At 44.1% G+C, this 17,806-nt stretch overlaps 1 protein-coding gene across 4 annotated transcripts; it reads left to right on the forward strand.

Annotated features, from left to right (window-relative positions):
• Nucleotides 1-1,348: 1,348 nt before the first annotated feature.
• Nucleotides 1,349-17,798, forward strand: NUP54 (nucleoporin 54). 4 transcript variants are annotated; one of them, XM_075150392.1, is made up of 13 exons: nucleotides 1,371-1,515; nucleotides 3,592-3,753; nucleotides 6,131-6,214; nucleotides 6,399-6,533; nucleotides 7,247-7,476; nucleotides 10,293-10,480; nucleotides 11,381-11,577; nucleotides 13,311-13,365; nucleotides 13,927-14,020; nucleotides 14,511-14,618; nucleotides 15,021-15,140; nucleotides 15,492-15,602; nucleotides 15,941-17,798. In XM_075150392.1, exons 1-13 carry the CDS (start codon nucleotides 1,464-1,466, stop codon nucleotides 16,067-16,069), a joined length of 1,665 nt encoding a protein of 554 aa, XP_075006493.1. In that variant the 5' UTR covers nucleotides 1,371-1,463; the 3' UTR covers nucleotides 16,070-17,798. The 4 variants fall into 4 exon arrangements, 3 of the variants coding, with proteins under 3 accessions (XP_075006491.1, XP_075006492.1, XP_075006493.1); XR_012673657.1 differs by lacking the exon at nucleotides 3,592-3,753 and having other exon boundaries at nucleotides 1,349-1,515; nucleotides 15,008-15,140; XM_075150390.1 differs by lacking the exon at nucleotides 3,592-3,753 and having other exon boundaries at nucleotides 1,349-1,515.
• Nucleotides 17,799-17,806: the final 8 nt, after the last annotated feature.

Raw genomic sequence — 17,806 nt, forward strand, 5'->3', positions numbered from 1 at the left:
CTAGCTGGTGATTTGTCCAGCAGTTTTGTTCATCTGGAGCCAGTTCCAGCCAGGAAGTTTCATGGTGACTGCAATTATATGTTATCTGTATTAGCTAAAGGCACCTGGCACAGCCCAGGCTCCTCACAGTATTGCAGTTGCGGCTTTGCCTCTTCCATGCGTTTGCCTCAGCAGAAGACCAGAGCTGGGTATCCTAAACCTCGGCCGAGGAGCTGCCCTCCAGTCGGACATTCGCCTGCCTGTTGCCTTGAGAACTGCAAGCGTACGCTCAGGAAACGAGAAACTCATCACAGCTTGCTACAGCGAGTCGTCTCAAATGAGTTGTTCTGGAGCAACCTCCCTGTTCGACATCGTGGGCTGAAACTGTCACCTCTTCTCCGTGCCGCCCCAAAATGTTGTTTTCTTGGCAGCTAGGCTGAAAATAACACTTTGTGAAAACACCTTGGGAGCTTTCTTTGCTCTGCTTTTACCCAGATGCTGCTTTTCTTGCCACGTTCTGGATGCCATATATGTTGTTGGACTTAGAGGCGCCTCGGCGCTTTTGTGCCATTCATGTCCTTCCTGGGCCAGTAGCTAGAAAGAACCTGTCACGAAGGGAGAGTTCAGTGGATTTTCTTTCCTAGCTGCCTGCCAGGTCCTACAGCGGGAAAAGCCTGACATTGAATTAATGGTGTCGGGAAGGGGACAAGAGAAAACTGCTGATTGCATTGTAAGGCAGATCCCCAGTAAGAAGGGGGATCTTTCTCAGCCAGGGAGGCTGCAGGTGTGGCGAGACCCCAGGCTGGGCGGGTACTGTAATCAGCACGTGTAGATCCCTTCCTTGAGGCAATATACCCTGAATTTTGTTGGGGTTGATGAGTGTCCGTCACGCCGTGAGCTAGAGGAGCCGCCGGTGACCGAGGTCGCTCTGCTGTCTGCCTGCCGCGGCTCCCCTGGAGCCGTACCTGGGGCTTTGCCCTTCCGAGCTGTTCTTTTTCTGAGGCTTTCTGGCTTTCTGAATCGGTGCTGCTGTTTGGTTTTGTTTCTCTCGCACGATACAGCGCTTTAAGCTGCGCTTTTATTTTCCTTGCTAAATCGCTGCAATACCTCCCCTCGGCCCCTGTTTCTGACAATATTTTTCCCCGCCAGATTTTCTTAAATTTCTGTTAAACCAAAAGCAGGACATTTTCTCCTCCTGATACAAGGGGAAGATCTCAGGCTTCTTATCCGCTTTCTTTAACCGTCCCCCGTGGGGGGGGGGACTCTCTGGGGGGCGTCCCCGCCCCCCCCCCCCCCCCGTCTGCGCGTAGTGGTACAGCCCGCGGCGGTCGCTGGTTGCGTCACTACGCGGCGCTCACCCGGCGGCGGGAGGCCGCGCCACCCGGAAGCGCTTGGCGGCAGCGGCCGGAAGCGGCGGCCGTTTGTTTCTGGCCGGACCCGTCGAGGCTGCACGCGCCTCCCGCGGCCCCGCCAACGAGCAGCTCATGGCCTTCAACTTCGGGGCGACGGCGGGCGCCGGTGCCGCCAACCCGACCGGTGAGCGCGGAGGGTCCCGGGCGTGGGATGGGGAGGAGTCTTTTTGTCTCCCCGCGACGCGCCCGGCGTGGGAGCCGAGCCCCAGCGGTCCTGTGCTCGCGTGCCCACCGCCCCGCACGTGACACGCAGCCCTTCAACGGTGGCGGGGCGGGCGTGCCCCCCCCTACCCAGTGCGATCCGCAGCCCTCAACGGTGGCGGGGCGGGCGTGCCCCCCCACCAACGAGAACCGCAGCCCCTCAGCGGTCGCGGGGCGCGCGTGCCCCCCCACCAACGAGAACCGCAGCCCCTCAGCGGTCGCCGGGCGCGCGTGCCCCCCCACCAACGAGAACCGCAGCCCCTCAGCGGTCGCGGGGCGCGCGTGCCCCCCCACCAACGAGAACCGCAGCCCCTCAGCGGTCGCGGGGCGCGCGTGCCCCCCCACCAATGAGAACCGCAGCCCCTCAACGGTCGCGGGGCGCGCGTGCCCCCCCACCAATGAGAACCGCAGCCCCTCAACGGTCGCAGGGCGCGCGTGCCCCCCCCTCAGTGCGATCCGCGGCCCCTCAGCTGTGGCGGGGCGCCGGCTCCCCGCCAGTCCCCGCCGAGTCCGGAGCGCGGGGGGCAGGGCCGCGCGGAGCTGCCCTCGGCGGGGCTTTGGCAGGGCCCGCCGTCTTCTCTCCCCTCCTCTCGGCAGAGCCGGTGAGATGCGAGCTCCCCCGTTGCTTTCTCCCGCCCGCCCTCGGTCAAACGGTGTCCCCACCGTACCGGCCGGGTTTTGTTGGGTTTTTTCTTCCTCCCCCGTGAGCAGCTTCTGCGCAGTGGTGGTGGGTCCGTGTCGGGAGGCGTCCAGGGCTCGATCCTGCCGAAAGAAGAGTCAGTGGCTGTTAGGGCGCTTAGGGGTGGGGTGGTGATGCGCGGTGCTGCCTGGTTAATGCTGCCAGGTCACTCGGATCATCGTTTTTGATTGCAGTAGTGTTCCTGTTTGGATTAGACGCTCTTGGAAGTTAATTTTTGAGCAATGTAAAAGGCAGTGTTTAACTTGTAAAGGAAGAAAGACTTTCTGTCTTGTTTCGCTGCTGTCAATTGACTGTCAGTCTTAGTGAAATGTAAGCCAGAGCCTTCCGTATTCTCACTTAGTAAAATCATTCTTTGTTGGCTCTTACAGTAGACGTTCTGAATAAGAACTCTGGACAGGGCTCATCTTCGCTGCGGTTAGCCTGGGCTGTACTGTGTGGGCTTTCAGTCTGACTCTGGCTGTTTTAGACGCAGACTTTCTGGCCCCATCTTAAAGTAAAAGATAATCTTGCACTGCTTGTACACTGTTGCAAAGTTTATTGTGCTCGCAGACCAGTATTAGAGGGCATTCTGGGATCACACCCCAGGACTTCCCATTGTCTGTCTGTCAGCATGAACCTGTTCTCAGCAACTCCTGGGGAGGGAATCGGAGAGCCACTGTGTTAGCCCATTTTTCTTAGCGCTGAAAAACTTGGATGCAGGTAAGGTAAGTCACCAGCGAGTGCTGGAGTGGACATTGCGAATATAACTTGGATAAGTCCGCCCTGCAGTATTTGAGGCATGCGTGGTGCCTCAGCTGCTGGAGTTGTATTTTGTGGTTATTCTGCTATCGCTGCTCGTATGTGGATATGGTATTAGCATGAAGATGGTTTATTCTTGCCTTCCTGATAGCTTTTGAAATAATTATGCTACTATCAGTTACACTAGTACAGATGCAGCTGTATCGAGCAATCTTAGGTAGTTAAAAATTACTCTTAATGGGAATGTTGAATCACATGGATATTTTCATGTATAGCTTTGAAATAAGATGGGAAAAATGTTAGCTGCTTTATATGCAGTATAGTTGAAAAATAACATGCTTACAGCAGTGATGTAGGGAGAGTGGGTTAAACAGAAAGCTTTTAACTGTCCTCCTTGTGTTCAATAAGTAATGTTTAATGCCAGTTAATATCTTACTCTTGTTTTTAACTATGCCTGTCTTGTCCGTGGTGATGGAAAAGTATTTTAGCTTTTCTTTCCTGAACCTATCTTTTACTTAGAACTAATGTTACCTTGCTCTTTTTCTGCTTCCCGCTTGTCAGGATTTGGTGGGCTTGAAACTACAAACTCCACTGCCAGTGGGTTTAATTTTGGGGGTTTCGGATTAACTGCTAATCCTGCAGTGAATTTTAATATTGGGAATTTCGGTGTTTCCACTACTTCAACTCCACCATTCAATTTTGGTAACAGTCTGGCAAGTGCAGGTAGATAATGCATAAATACTTGTTCTGTAATAAATGTTAACAGCAGGGGTCCAAGAATTACATTCCTAACTGAGAATCTCTGTTTAGTACTAATCTTTATATCCAGTGAAGACTGGAGATAAAAGCTCTGAAAGTGGAATGGGTTTGAGAGCCATAGGCTTGTAGGGTGTTTTGCCTATTAAATTCTCAAGAAATAGCTGTCCAGGAAAAATAATCATGTACCAAGTACTCAGTCTCTGAAATGGAAATGAATTGTGGTCACCTACCAGTCTGACCCAGTCTAAAATTGAGCCTCGATTACCTAGCAAAATGGCAACGTCAATTTTCCGTTCCGATCCAGGCAATCGTGAACAATTGCAGAGCGGGTCCCTAACGCCACGTTTCCTGACATGAGATTCTTGGACTACTGCAGTCATGTTTTTCATCTTCCCCTGTGTCTCCTCATTGGCCTTCCGTTGGCTGTCATGAATGCACTACACCTCAATAGTTTCTGTGGAGAAACAAATTTTATACGATCAGCACAAAATGAACAGCCCTCGCTGTGATCTCTGTTTCCTAAACACCGTTCTGCACCCTGAAACAGCACGCATCCCAGGCTCTCGTTAAGAGACTCTGTGCTTCTGGGAGGGTCTTGTGCGTGATGTGTGCGCTGGGTATCGATTAAGAAAACCGTTCATGGCCCCATGCAGATCCATCAGTTCTGAGCGATCAGCTGATATCATTTCAAGTTAGATCTTTTCCATTTCATATAAAAATGCTTAACTGTATGGATTTCTAATGCTTTTACTCGTGTAGAATTAGCCGCTGGGGTCTCGTTGCCGCTGCTCGTATAGGAATTATATTCATTCCACAGTGTCATTGCTCCCTGTGTTAGCATACTCTTACCTGTTTTGTGCACTTGAGGGATCTGATTTTTGTTTTTATTTGGTGTGAACACTATTGGACTGTATTTCTTTAGCTGCGTTTGAACTCCTCCAGAAGATAAATTGGGTACGTAATTTTGTTTAGCAATTTGCACTCTTAGATCCTTTTTCAAGAAAGGATGACTAAATTTGCTGTGAGTACAAAGCTACCTAAAAATTGTGTCCTCTGATGGTACTCCCGTTAGGGTTGCTCACTTGCTGGTAGGTCTGAAACTTGAACGTTACAGGGAACAACTTCTTATATCCACTTGCATCAAGATGTTTGCTGAATGAAAATAAAATGCAATTGCATGTCAACTTTGGTTTAAGCTTTTTATTTGGTGTGTATACAAGAGGACAGTAAGTGTAGTAGGTGTAGAGAGACTTGATTGTTGTTTGTTGTTGTTGTTGTTGCGCTATTGACACATGAGTTGGCAGCGGCAGCATCTTTTTGCCAAATACTTTGTGGCAGACTGTCTTTCTTCATTTGAATACATGTAAAACCAGCTTGAAACGGAGACACTTGGTTCTCCAGGGCTAGTCAGATGTCCACAGGCTGCACCTTGGGCCAATGGTGCATTTGCATCACCGAAGCAAAGAGATGGTGTGGTGGCATCCGGCACCTGCACAGCCTCACGCGCTGGGAGGCTGTCCGGGCTGGTAGCACCTGTCTTGGCACAGCCGCCCCGTGTCAGGGCACCTGTTCTAAGGGGGCAAATGGGAAGATGGGTTTCTTGGGGCTCTCTCCGGCACGGTGGAGCTCAGGCCCTCACTTAGGTCTCCTCCTGCCAGTCAGTGACTAGGTTTCCTGAAAATCTGTGGAAGGCTGATTGCTTTTGTATCCGTCTTCCTCTGATAGTAGTTGAACGTCAAAATGAGATTTAATGGGGATGATGATAGGGAAACTAGGCTTAAAAAAAAAAGACCTTGTACAATTTTACCTGTCTGTAGAACGAAATCGTTGCTGTGAGAGCATTCCCATGTAAGCACAGCAATTGTGTGCACCCTAGCCTCAAGCTTTACTTGTTCTGTTTCTATTTTTGCACTGAAGAGGTTAGGAATGTTTAAAAAGCTCACAAAACATCAGGTTGTTTATTAAACACTCAGCAACAATATTGACTAGAAGTATTCCTGAGAATGAATCTAAGAAATACTATTATTAGTTGTATCTGTCACTAAGGAAAGCACATCCTGCTGGTAAAGGAACAGGATGTTAGTTAACTGCTGCTTTTTTCTTTGCTTTCTTGACACACCATAGACGTATTGCCTTTCTGGTTCATGTTTTCTCCCCCATTTCCTTGGACAATGAACTCGATACCCATGATCAATGTGAACTACATGCTTGTAACATAATACATCCATCTGTCAACATCTCTTCTCATAACACCCCTTGAAGCGTGCAGTTTATTGTCATGTTATGCACAGCTGCTGCTCACAACGTGCCGTCTGCCTTACTTGCAAACTTTGTTTGTTAGGTGCGTTTGGAGGATTTGGGACAACTACTACCACTGCGGGACCAGCATTTAGTTTTTCTGCTCCCACCAATACAGGCACCAGCGGTAAGAGAGCACAAATCTGAAAGTATTTGCTTTAGAATGAACAATAGGGCATAGTCTAATATGAACAGTAGGGCGTATTCTGAAGCATATTTGCTTTAGAATGAACAGCCTTCACAATAATGTTTTGCATTTCACAGGTACTATTCTCCTCTTTATCTCAATAATTCTTTGCTTGTTTCCCCAGGACTCTTTGGTGCTGCCCAGAACAAAGGCTTTGGATTTGGTACTAGTTTTGGCACAGGAACTGGAACTGGCTTTGGTAGTGGGCTGGGAACTGGGCTAGGCTTTGGAGGCTTTGGTACGCAGCAGCAACAGACCAGTAAGTATGGCCTTATCTTGATTTACCCCTTCTTTAGCAACGAAAGCATAAGACTGCAACAGGGACACAAGTAGTGGGGCAGAAGTATATTATAAAAGGAGGCTGTTACACTTATCTCTTGACTGATGGAGGCTTCTCAGAAATTTGGCTTTTGAAATGCCTACGCTTGCAGCCCTTGCCTTTTTCTTAAACTAAAGCTCAAGCAAGTTTCTGACCTTCACCCTTGAGTTTCTGACAACAATATTCACCCCTTTGGTTTGGCAGTGGTATAAAGAGTAGTTACCGAGTTGATGTTGGCATCACTAGAAAGGGGAGAAAAACAGCGTTAAGTTTAGTTTAAATCTGAGTTGGATAATGACCTGCTGCAGGCTCTGAGTCCACTGAATTTACAATAACAAATCTACCCTTCAGATTTAGATATTGAAGGTGCCAGATGATGTAATGCGTGAATATAGACATCTCATTTAAAGAAAAAAGAATAAATCTTTTCTTCTAACTTAGCATTCAGGAACTTCTGTTGCTGGTGAAGATTGGGTGTAAAAACACACTTTTAAAAAACATTGTCTGATAGTGATTTATTTACACTGTGCATTTATTTTGCTTCTCAAAATGGGAAAAGACGTGATACCAATGATACACAGATGGTACGTCTTAGCAAGCGAGTCTGTCTTGGTTGGTAAAGGAATTAATTTGTTTTTCTTCTTCCAACACAGCATTAGGAAGTGGCTTGTTCAGCCAGCCTGCTCAGACACCTGCCCAGTCGAACCAGCTCATCAATACAGCCAGTGCCCTCTCGGCTCCGACACTCTTAGGAGATGAGAGAGATGCTATTTTGGCTAAGTGGAACCAGCTTCAGGCCTTCTGGGGAACAGGCAAAGGCTACTTCAACAATAACATCGCTCCAGTGGAGTTCACGCAGGAAAACCCCTTTTGCCGGTTTAAGGTATGGAATTGTTCAGCTGCCCACCAACAGATCTGAAGCAGTTACTCTGCTTGCTTGTGTGTCTTATGAGTGTTAAATCAGATTTTGTTACTGTTAAGAGTATTCTGAAACAGTATTTTTCCAGGTAATGTACACAATTCTGATGCATGCTAGTTAAAAGGTTTGAAGATGTGTAGATGCTGGAAATCTGAGTGTTGTTGAGGTACTAGATAATAAGTGCATATGTGGATCATGAAACTAACCTTTTTCTATGATAGCATTCATATTAGTGCATCTGTGGTTGGAGCAGATCTCTGGAAATGAATTTTAACGTGTATTTGTTTAGGTTACAACATTAGAGAAACTATTTAAAATAGCCTTCACATCTGAAAGAAGCTGTTAACATCTGGAGTAAGAACTTAAGGGTCTTTCTTCATTGCTTTGCCTACGTTAGAAAAACCCTCTGTGAACCTGGCCCATGCATACCATTTTAAATACACCAGCCTTCAGCTTTCTTCTGCCTTTATCCTTGCCAGTGCTAAAGCTGACTCCATTCCTTGTATTATATTGTCAGCAGTTCTAGATCTTGCTTCTCATGTCAACAAAGAATATGTAGCTTTTCATCCTCCGCAAATCTCGGGCCTGCTGACTTTGTTGCTAAGCTTCAGACTTGAAAGTGGATTTGGGTCAGGCATGGTGATACCCTCCTTTCCCAAGCTGATTTTTTGAAGTGCAAACTTTCTAACCTGAATGTAGGTTAATACCCAATTAAGACTAGTTTTGATTATGCACATCATGACACTTTTATAAAATCTTTGCAGCAACTGAGTGCCTGCATAACAAATGTTTGGCTCCTGTTGCATTACCTTTTTAGGTGTTACCTTGAATATTTTGTTGATAATGCACCTGAAAGCTTACTTTCTTGTAAGTTGTTGCCTGAAATGGCTTTACAGTTTTCTGGGCTTTGAAAAATTGCAAAGTCTAAGTTGTGCGATGCAAAATCGGTTATTTTAGAGTTTCATTTACGAAAAGGAGAAGTTTTCCTTTCAAGTTAGACGATGCCCCATACTAGGTTTACTTTTGTCCCTATGACTTGAGTATTACTAATGCCATAATGAATTCACATACCTTAAGTGAAATACTGAAAAGTTCGACGTAGGCTAGCAACGGCAGATGCCTAAGAAAAATAGTGGAGAAGTTGGTAGCACAGATATCGGAGCAAAGCGTCATAAGCTAGTTCGTTTATTGCCTCTGTAAGCATCAGACATCTGATAAGAATGAAGCATTGCCTGAAGGGTTTCACAGGTGTTCAAGGAAACCACTTGTACACAATTCCAGCTCTAGAACAAATGAGAAGCATGCAGCTCTTAACCAAGAAAAGAGTGCTTTTAAGTTATGTGATACAGGCCGTCATTTGAAGGACCACAATGAAGTAAAAAATCTGTTATAGTTTGAAAATACTTAATTGCATAAAGAAATCGTGAAAGATTTATTTATTTATTTTAAACAGAAATACCAGAGGAGTCGTGTGCGTGTGGTCTTAGTACTAGTTTGCACATAATGAGATTTAGTCTTCCGTGTACTGGCAAGTCTCTCCCCGCAGTGTGGGCCTCTTTCACAACTAGGGAAGTGAAAGGGATGTGCTTAAAACCAGTTTCTTCCTTAGCTGTCACTGTTGTGCCCCACAACAGGATGGCCCAACCAAAGAAGGCTGGTTCTGCAAGGCCCACCATCGCAGGGAATTGCCCTCTGCTGACAAAGACCAGGCTCTTGGGCACATCCCCAACTCATTTCTCTCTTCAGCTGAACTTACACAAGGGGAAAGGCACAAGTCACCCACCCCCATGGAGTGTCAGGGCCTTAAAAAGCACCCGCTGTCCAACATGTCACCAGTGATATGGTGGTGTGACAGTTCATAGGCAAGATGAGATGAAAACTGCTGCTTTGCTTTTGCTTATAATGAGTTAACAGTTCAGGTCTTTCTTACAAGTCATGTGGAGTTTGCACTGGAGCCAACGGGGTTTTTTTCTGAAACGGGGAAAGCACGCTGTTACTTAGCACAGATGGCAACAAGTGTTCCTGTATTAGATTTTGATGTTGAATTAAACATCTAACCTTACTACAGCTTTATCACAGCAAGGATAAAGATAACATTAAACTTTATGAGCAATTGTACGAAAAACCCGTGACACTTGCTAACACAATGAAAATTGGCTGTCCCAAATTCTTGTGCGAGAACCTTACTTGATGCATGTCTTACCTAGTAGAAATATTCCGTGTCCATATTTTGACTTGTACTGTCCCGATCTACAGCAGGAAAAAGTTAAGAAATCCATAAAGATTTATGGTTGGCTTATCTTTCAATTAGGTTATGTCAGTAACCGTTTTTCATTCAGACCTTGGGAAATGTAATGTTGTAAAACTCTTCTGGAACTCTAATAATTTTTCTGTATTAAAGTCTGGTCCTTAGGTTCCTTGTGCAACTTAGCAAAAGTGTAAATTTGTAAAATGTTCCTGATTGATACCAGCTCTGAAGTAGCATAAATACCCTGCTGGGTTGGCATCTCCCAGTCCATAGCTTTTTCTTTTTTTTTAAGATGGGGAATGGATACTTACAAACTTTTTCTAAAAATCTACTGAGGTACTCTACTGGTGGTCTTTTGAGAGAACATTTTAAAGGGGGATTGACTTTATGTTGCTGCATCTCTGAGTATGTTGTAAGTTAAATTTTGAACCAGTTGGTCTAAAAATTGAGGGGTTTAGCCCCTCCCCTACATGCCACATAGATATGCTTTTGCTAAGTAATATATCCCCAGTTTTTGTTTGTTCATTTGCAGGCTGTGGGTTACAGTTTAATGCCCAACAACAAAGATGAAGATGGCCTCGTTGTCTTGGTCTTCAACCGAAAAGAAATAGATATTCGAAGCCAGCAGCAGCAGCTCGTAGAATCACTACACAAAATTCTGGGAGGAAACCAGACCCTCACCGTCAATGTAGAAGGTGTTAAAACGATGCCAGATGACCAGTATGTGTACTTTAAGCAGTTATGCCTTTTTATCTGGTGTTGCATGTTATAAAGGGTTGGTGCTTAGTCCCTCTGTCTCCCTTTCTCCTTGATTTTAGATCTGTTCATCCTGAGTTTGATTTCGTGTCTCTCATTCCTTTGTGTAGCTTTTTCTTAAGGCGTTAAGTCCAGTATCTTTCCTGTGTATGTTACTTGCTTTTGCTGGCGTGCACAGTTGAGGACCTCAGCTCAGGTCAGGAAATAGGCTTCTCCAGACCCTGCTCAGCAGCAAAAATTGGAGATGAGGGTGCTAACCATCAGGGTGGGATAAATACTTAGTATTTTAAGAGCTATGAGGTATTCTTCACTTGGTCACGCGTAAGATGGAAGGGCATTGGGGTGCAGAGTAATAGGGTCTTTGCAGTGTTTCATATCGCAAATGTTTGTTTCAGTGGGAAAGCTGTTCAAAGCTAGTTGAGTTGGCTTGTTCTGCATATGTTATGTCAGAGCGTTGTCTGCTTTGACTTGTTTGGGGGCCTCAGGGTAGTCTTCCTGAACTACGTCAGCACACTGACATTTCTGCTTTTTACTGTCCCACAGTTGGTTCATTCTTTTTTAAAGACCAAAGGTTTTAGGTTATTCTTAATGTAGTACTAGTATCACCATATAATACGGTTGTTAAAACTGGGGCGGAGAATGTAATTTTGTAGCATATTTACAGCCTTCCTCTTTCTGCCTTGCTGTGTTAAACCCTGCATTTACTGGTACTTTATATCTCAGTTAGCTAAAGGAAGTTAACAGTCAGCTGGGAGAAGTGGTAACTTTGATTTAAGGTTGTTCTTTATTGTGTTAGTTTCTATACGCTGCTGACCTTTTTCTGACAGTACACTGTCTTGTCTTGTCCTTTCCTGTCTTGCTCAGGACAGAAGTGATCATTTACGTTGTTGAGCGCTCGCCCAACGGCACTTCGAGGAGAGTTCCCGCAACGACCCTCTACGCCCACTTTGAACAAGCCAACATAAAATCGTCCCTGCAGCAGCTGGGGGTCAGCCTCTCCATGGCCAGAACGGAGCTTTCCCCAGCACAAGTCAAACAGCTCCTGCAGAACCCTCCTGCCGGTACGTGGTCTGGGGCTGCGCAGGGGCACGGCTGGGCCTCTGCTGGGGATTTTTTGGGTTTCTGGGAAAAACGCAGGTGTCAGCCCGCTGGAAAACACCTTTTAAAACTACAAGAGTTTCTGGCATTCTGGTATACTGACGTAATTTTAATTGCAGCCAGTTTTCCCGCTGAAGTGCAATGTAGTCCACCAAGACAGTTACAATTTATGAGTAATATGCCACACAATACCATACTGTATGATTTAGCCATCATAAATCACTTCAACTTGTCCACTTGAAAAAAAAAAAAAGGTTAAATATTAGAATAATAATGTCCTATATTCACTCCCTGGTTTTCGGGGGCGTCGCTTAGCCTGTATTTGTGGCCACAGATAGTACGTATAGAGCTTTGTTTTAGACTAGTTAAGTGCTGTTCGTGCCATTTCATAGGATAGTTGTAGCTTATTCTCTATGTCTATACAGTATCCCATGTAGTACTTGCAGTGAACTCCCTGCAGTGGGTCAGGGAAAGCAGCCTGTGGTTTCCAGCAGACAATATGTAGCATGTTCAATAAGACCATAGTGTTTAAAAACACAGCAAAGGTTACGATATCTGGATTCCAAAAAGAACTTGGCCTATTCTTGCGGAAAAATCAGAGACAAGCGGCAGTGTTTTCCAATGTCGGGGAGAAGTAGTTGCTCTGTGCACAAGCAAGTTGGCTTTCTTTAATATTGGAGGTGTATCGTAAGGCCTGCGTAACCATGGTTGGGCGCAGCTTGTTAGTCCATGACTGAGAAGGAAGCTGAGTTTGTAGGCTGGATAATCAAGCAGTAACATGTGCAAGAAGAGGTGTTAGTGCTGAGCTCTAGAGAAGCAGTCACACCTTGAGAGATGAGTTTTGGTATAAAGATAATATGTTTTATGAGGAATGACCTGGAGTGTTGCGCAGTGAGGAATGGTATGGCAGCTGACTGTTCTGGTCTCCTCTTTAAGCTGGCCTGAAATTGTTAAATTACCAGCACTTCTTTTTTCTTTTTTGCATGTTCCTCTCTGGTCAGCAAGTCAGTTGCTTCCCTGTCAGTGTTGTCTTGTTTTTTTCCTAGCATACCTAGGTATGTGCATTTTATACACTGCTCTGATTTGCAGTGAGGTTTGGAGAATGTAATAACTTGCATCATGATGTTGATGTACGTATACAATTAGGCTGCTTTTATTTTAAGTATTTCCCTGCTGAAGCAGTTCATGGCAAAACAAGCAACTGTTCCGTCAACAGATAAAATCCTTAGACAGATCCTGTTAGGAACCGTGATAATTCCTACTGGCATTATTTTGCCAACTGGTTTGGTACTTTGATCACTTAATTACGGATTGCTTAATTTTTTTTCTTTTTTTTAAATACAGTAAGCAACTTTGAAGAGGAAAGATGACCCAAGTGTAGCATACGGTGGAAACGATAGGAATTTTTCCCCTTGACGTATGGATTCTCCTATTTGATCACCTGTGGGTTGTTCCTTTCAAATCAGTACAAGTGCTTGACAGCCTTTTGGACTGAACTTAATGCCATAGTCCAGGACCAAGACTTTTAAGAACTACCCTTGTTTAATTAACCTTAATTTGTATAACAGTCATTCAGGTTAGCATAGTTCATAGGGTTTGTGTATTTCCTAGTATTTTTCCTGCTTAATAGCTGTAAGATGTTATATCTATTCAGATCTTTCCATTCTAAAAACATGTTTGTTTGGGTTTTTTTAAGGTGTTGATCCTATTATATGGGAACAAGCCAAAGTTGATAATCCTGATCCTGACAAGTAAGTCTAATAGTCTGTCCGAGTATTACAAAAAGACTTGGAAAGGGGAGAAATATATAATATTGTGTAGTACCCTTCAGCTAACTTAGAAGAAACTTATTAGAGCGTAACTTTGTCAAGTGCTGATCTGATTTGAAGCAGTGAGGATTACTAGAAATGCCTGTCTAATCCCTTTACCCATTTAGGCGCTTCAGGGTTGTCAGGATAAAGAGCCTTACTTGCATTTCTTCGAGTTGTGGTGTCCTCCATTATATGGACTAGTTACTGTGACTTTTTTTTTGCAACCATTATGGTTTTTTCTCTTTATTCCTGCAGCTGAAAGTGATGTACCCTTGTACCCTCCGGTGGTTACAGATAACTTGGGCTGATTTCTTTATGAAAAAGGAACATGTTATGAATAGTGAGGACTGTAGAACTTAGCAAAACAAGATGTGTTTATGTCTTATCTTAATTTCTAATAAGCCAAGATCATCTGTAACTTTAGATTATATTCATAATTATTAATCTGTACCACCTGTCTAATATAAAAATGTGTTCTAAGAAATATTTGTATTCTTGTAGGCTTATTCCTGTGCCAATGGTGGGTTTCAAGGAACTGCTGAGAAGATTGAAGGTCCAAGATCAGATGACCAAACAGCATCAAACTCGATTAGATGTAAGGTTTCTCATCTTTATCATGACTGCTTGCTCTTGACAAAGGATGTGCTCCTCCCCCGCCGTGCCTCCTGTGTGTTGAAAACTGAAACTGGAACCATGTACATGAGGCTGTGGCTCTTTATCACTATTTCTTAATACATTCTTTAATTATACCTTTTGGCCAAAAACCGAGCAGTACGTTTTGGCTTTTGTTTTTTTCAGGTTCAAACTTGCTGCGTTGTTATAGGCTAATTCAAACGAGTTGAATTAAATTGCACGGACTCTAATTTGGGCACCCAGTTTTCTGATGCCTCTGAAAATACCAGTTGCATAGGAAAATAAATAGAAACCAGAACAAGTAGAGGTCTAGCAAAAATCTTTCTGAAAGCATCTTTGGTGAGGACGCTGGACTGAGTACTGTTTTGAAACTCCTGGTTTCAAATCAGGACTAATGTGTTCTGTTATCAGAAACTGTTATGACCTCCAACTGAACTCCATCTCCTCTGCAGATAATATCAGAAGACATCAGTGAGCTGCAGAAAAACCAAACGACAACTATGGCAAAAATAGCACAGTACAAAAGGAAACTGATGGCGCTTTCTCACAGAACGTTACAGGTACCATGGATAGTCTAAATAACTCGTTCTGACACACAGTCTAGTGCCAGACGGCAAACTGAGAGGGGGCAGGATGACCTGTGCAGTCTTGTGCATGGCCAATGCTGAAAATGAAATTCTGACTTCACCTAAATGGTATTGCTTAAAGCAACAGGCAGAGCTGTTGGAAAAAGGGAAAGCTTCAGGTGTGCAGCATGTCTTACTGCTTTGGGAACCTTCTCTCTCACTTACTCAGAAGCCGTGGGACTGCCCTGAGGTCTCGGAGCAGCAAACTAGATGACAGAACAAATCTGATGAGAGACGTGCTGGAGGAAGGGCAAAAAGACATGTGGATGGGCTGGGCTAGTGGGGAAAGAGGTGGGCAAAGTCTTCTCTAATGAACCTCAAAGGCTTCTTTTGTAGGTGTTAATAAAGCAGGAGATCCAAAGGAAAAGCGGTTATGCCATTCAAGCGGACGAAGAGCAGCTTCGTGTACAGTTAGATACAATTCAGTGTGAACTTAATGCGCCTACGCAGTTTAAGGTGAGTAGTTAGAACTTTGCCAACAACTCTGTTTTTTCCTCACGAAAGGATATAACTTTTCCAAACCATGCATATATATTTGTTGTGGAACGCTTTCAGAAGAGAGGTGGAGTGGTGTTACTAAGTTGTGGCATCAAGCTCTTTGCTGGATGACTGATAGGTATTTAGTATTTTTGAGTTCTTAAAAGTATTGGAGTTACTTGCCCTCTGCATGTCTTCCAGAAACAAAAAAAATTAAAAATGGAATGAGCGGCACTGCTTCCTGCCCTGGTGACTCGAGCAGCGGTACATGCTGGAGCTCTGATAGACGTAAATGAGTTGTGTTTGATTTAAGCCTTTTTCTTTTCCCAGGGCAGACTAAATGAGCTCATGTCCCAAATCAGGATGCAAAACCACTTTGGAGCAGTGCGGGCTGAAGAGCGCTATTACATAGATGCAGACCTCTTAAGGGAAATCAAGCAAGTAAGTATCACGGGGTGGAGTCCTGGGATACTCTTTGAGCTTCATAATTTAAGCCAGCTACGCAGTAGCTTGGGCTATGTGTCTATAATGTCATGTTTTTGTATTTGTTTGATGATGAAGTCCTTTTTATTGTTCTCAGTGACAGTGCATCAAGGTGTTGTACAAAGCCACTCTACGCAGTTAGGCTATTAGTGCAGAAAATGCTGGTTTATCCTTCTTCCAAAGAAATTTTGCCAGGCTTTTCAATGTGCCAAGGCCATGGCACCTTTGAGGAATATTACTTAAGATCTGTGAAGTTGAACTATGCTGATGCTGTTTTTTAAACTATCTATCTGCAGCATCTGAAGCAGCAGCAAGAAGGCCTGAGTCACCTAATTAGCATTATAAAGGATGACTTGGAGGACATCAAACTTATAGAACATGGGCTGAACGAGAGCATTCCCATCAGAGGAGGAGTCTTCAGTTGACGTGGTGGATGCTGCTGGGCTTACACAGAACATGTTACTTGAGTTCATGGTTCACCTTCCACGGCTAAAACTGTTGAGGTAAAATGAAACACGTATCTTCTAGGAACAATGGTATTTTGGCTGTTATCTTTAGAATTAGCAAAGCCTCTTCTAAGCTTTTGAACTTGACCTTTGGAAGGTTTATATTTTATAAAGCTGTATATGCTTTAATAAAAGAAGGAAAACTGAATCTGTTCAGATACTGTTTTACTATAAAACTATATGTACTATTGTACATTTTTTCTTTTTTTTTTTTCCCTTTTTTTACAACAGCATTGTCCTAGAAATGCAGTGCTGAGGGAATCGTTCCACTTGTGACTTGGTTTGTGGAAAGCTTAGCCCGCTTTGATGTTTTTGTCAAAACAATCGAGTAACATCATTTTGTGAACAGCTAATTTAAATCATTACAGATATGTATGTTGCTGTAACTATGTCGGTCTCTGCAATACCAGTAGTTTACTGGGGCAAGCTGCAGAAAGTTTATGTTTCCAGTTTCTGTCCTTCCTTTGGACTGCAAGGACCTGAAGGTTATGTTTTTATCACTTCACATATGTGAATTATACAAAGCTTTGCTGCCCCTGAAAGAACAACAGAATGTCTAGACGTTGTCTTCTGCCTTTTTTTAATTGCTGGAGAGAAATAAATTCAGTCTGACTTTGTAATAATTTGTGCATGGTGTTGGCTCTTTCTCAGCTACATCAGCAAAGCAGTGAAACTGCGAACAACTCCTGGTTGATGCACTTCACTCTCCTCCAGGCACTGCAGGTAACAGGCTCTCAAGCCCGATGCCACAGAGCTGCTTGGCAGCCTCAGTCCCCAAACTAAAATACAAGGGCACGTCCCATAGGTCCTACCTGGTACCAAATACTGCAGAGCAGGTGGCTACTACAGGCATTGGAGAGAGAGCTTTTCCACCCCCCCCAAGTTGCCTTTTTTCCTCGTTACAAAAGTTACTGAAAATAACTGAAACAAAAATACATTATTCTCTGCAGTAGGGGTTTGTATAGCAGAAACATCTCAAACACGGTAGAGACAGAATCACTTTGTTCATTAGCCACAAAAAAAAAAAAAAAAAGATTTCCACTCATAAAATTTGAAAGATGATAGAAAAATAGCAATACAGCCTTGGCATGCTAGAGCTGTATTGTGCATTTGAGAGAGTTTATTTTTGGAAGAATGGTTCCATTACAGTGGAAAAAAGCCTATGTGGAACTGTAATTAAGGGGGGAAAAGGATTAGTTTATTTCTGGAAGCATGGTTCCAATTCATAAAATATCTCAAATGTGCAATACATGCTCTAGCAGGGGCTCTTCTATGAAATCGAATGAGGGTAGAAATCTCTTTTTCAAGGGCCAGGGTAGCAGTCTAAGTGAAGTCTTCTACCATAGCACCCCTGCTAGAGTGACTATGCTGCATGTTTGAGATAAATAGGTGGTTTTTTTCCTTGGAAACACTTCACCCGCCCCCCCACCTTTTTAAGCTGCAATTGTACCATGCTTTTAAAATATCTTGAACATGCAGCATCGGCATTCTAGCAGGGGGCTCCTTGATCTACTACCCTGGCTTTTGAAAAAGAACTGGTCTCAATAGATTTCTTAAAAAAGCCCCCCTTGTTAGAGAACGTTTTGCATGTTTGAGATAGATGATAGATAGTTTTTTAAAGTGTTGTTCCACTGCCCATATTTAGTATCTTCAAAC

Source organism: Calonectris borealis, chromosome 4, assembly GCF_964195595.1.
Source record: "Calonectris borealis chromosome 4, bCalBor7.hap1.2, whole genome shotgun sequence".
Taxonomy (NCBI): Eukaryota; Metazoa; Chordata; class Aves; order Procellariiformes; family Procellariidae; genus Calonectris; species Calonectris borealis.

Excerpts from the sequence above, each read along its gene's own strand:
- NUP54 (XM_075150392.1), top strand. The coding sequence starts at position 1,464 with ATGGCCTTCAACTTCGGGGCGACGGCGGGCGCCGGTGCCGCCAACCCG. Across the intron at positions 10,481-11,380 it reads AAAACGATGCCAGATGACCA|GACAGAAGTGATCATTTACG; the intron begins GTATGTGTACTT and ends TGTCTTGCTCAG. Across the intron at positions 14,619-15,020 it reads TTTCTCACAGAACGTTACAG|GTGTTAATAAAGCAGGAGAT; the intron begins GTACCATGGATA and ends CTTCTTTTGTAG.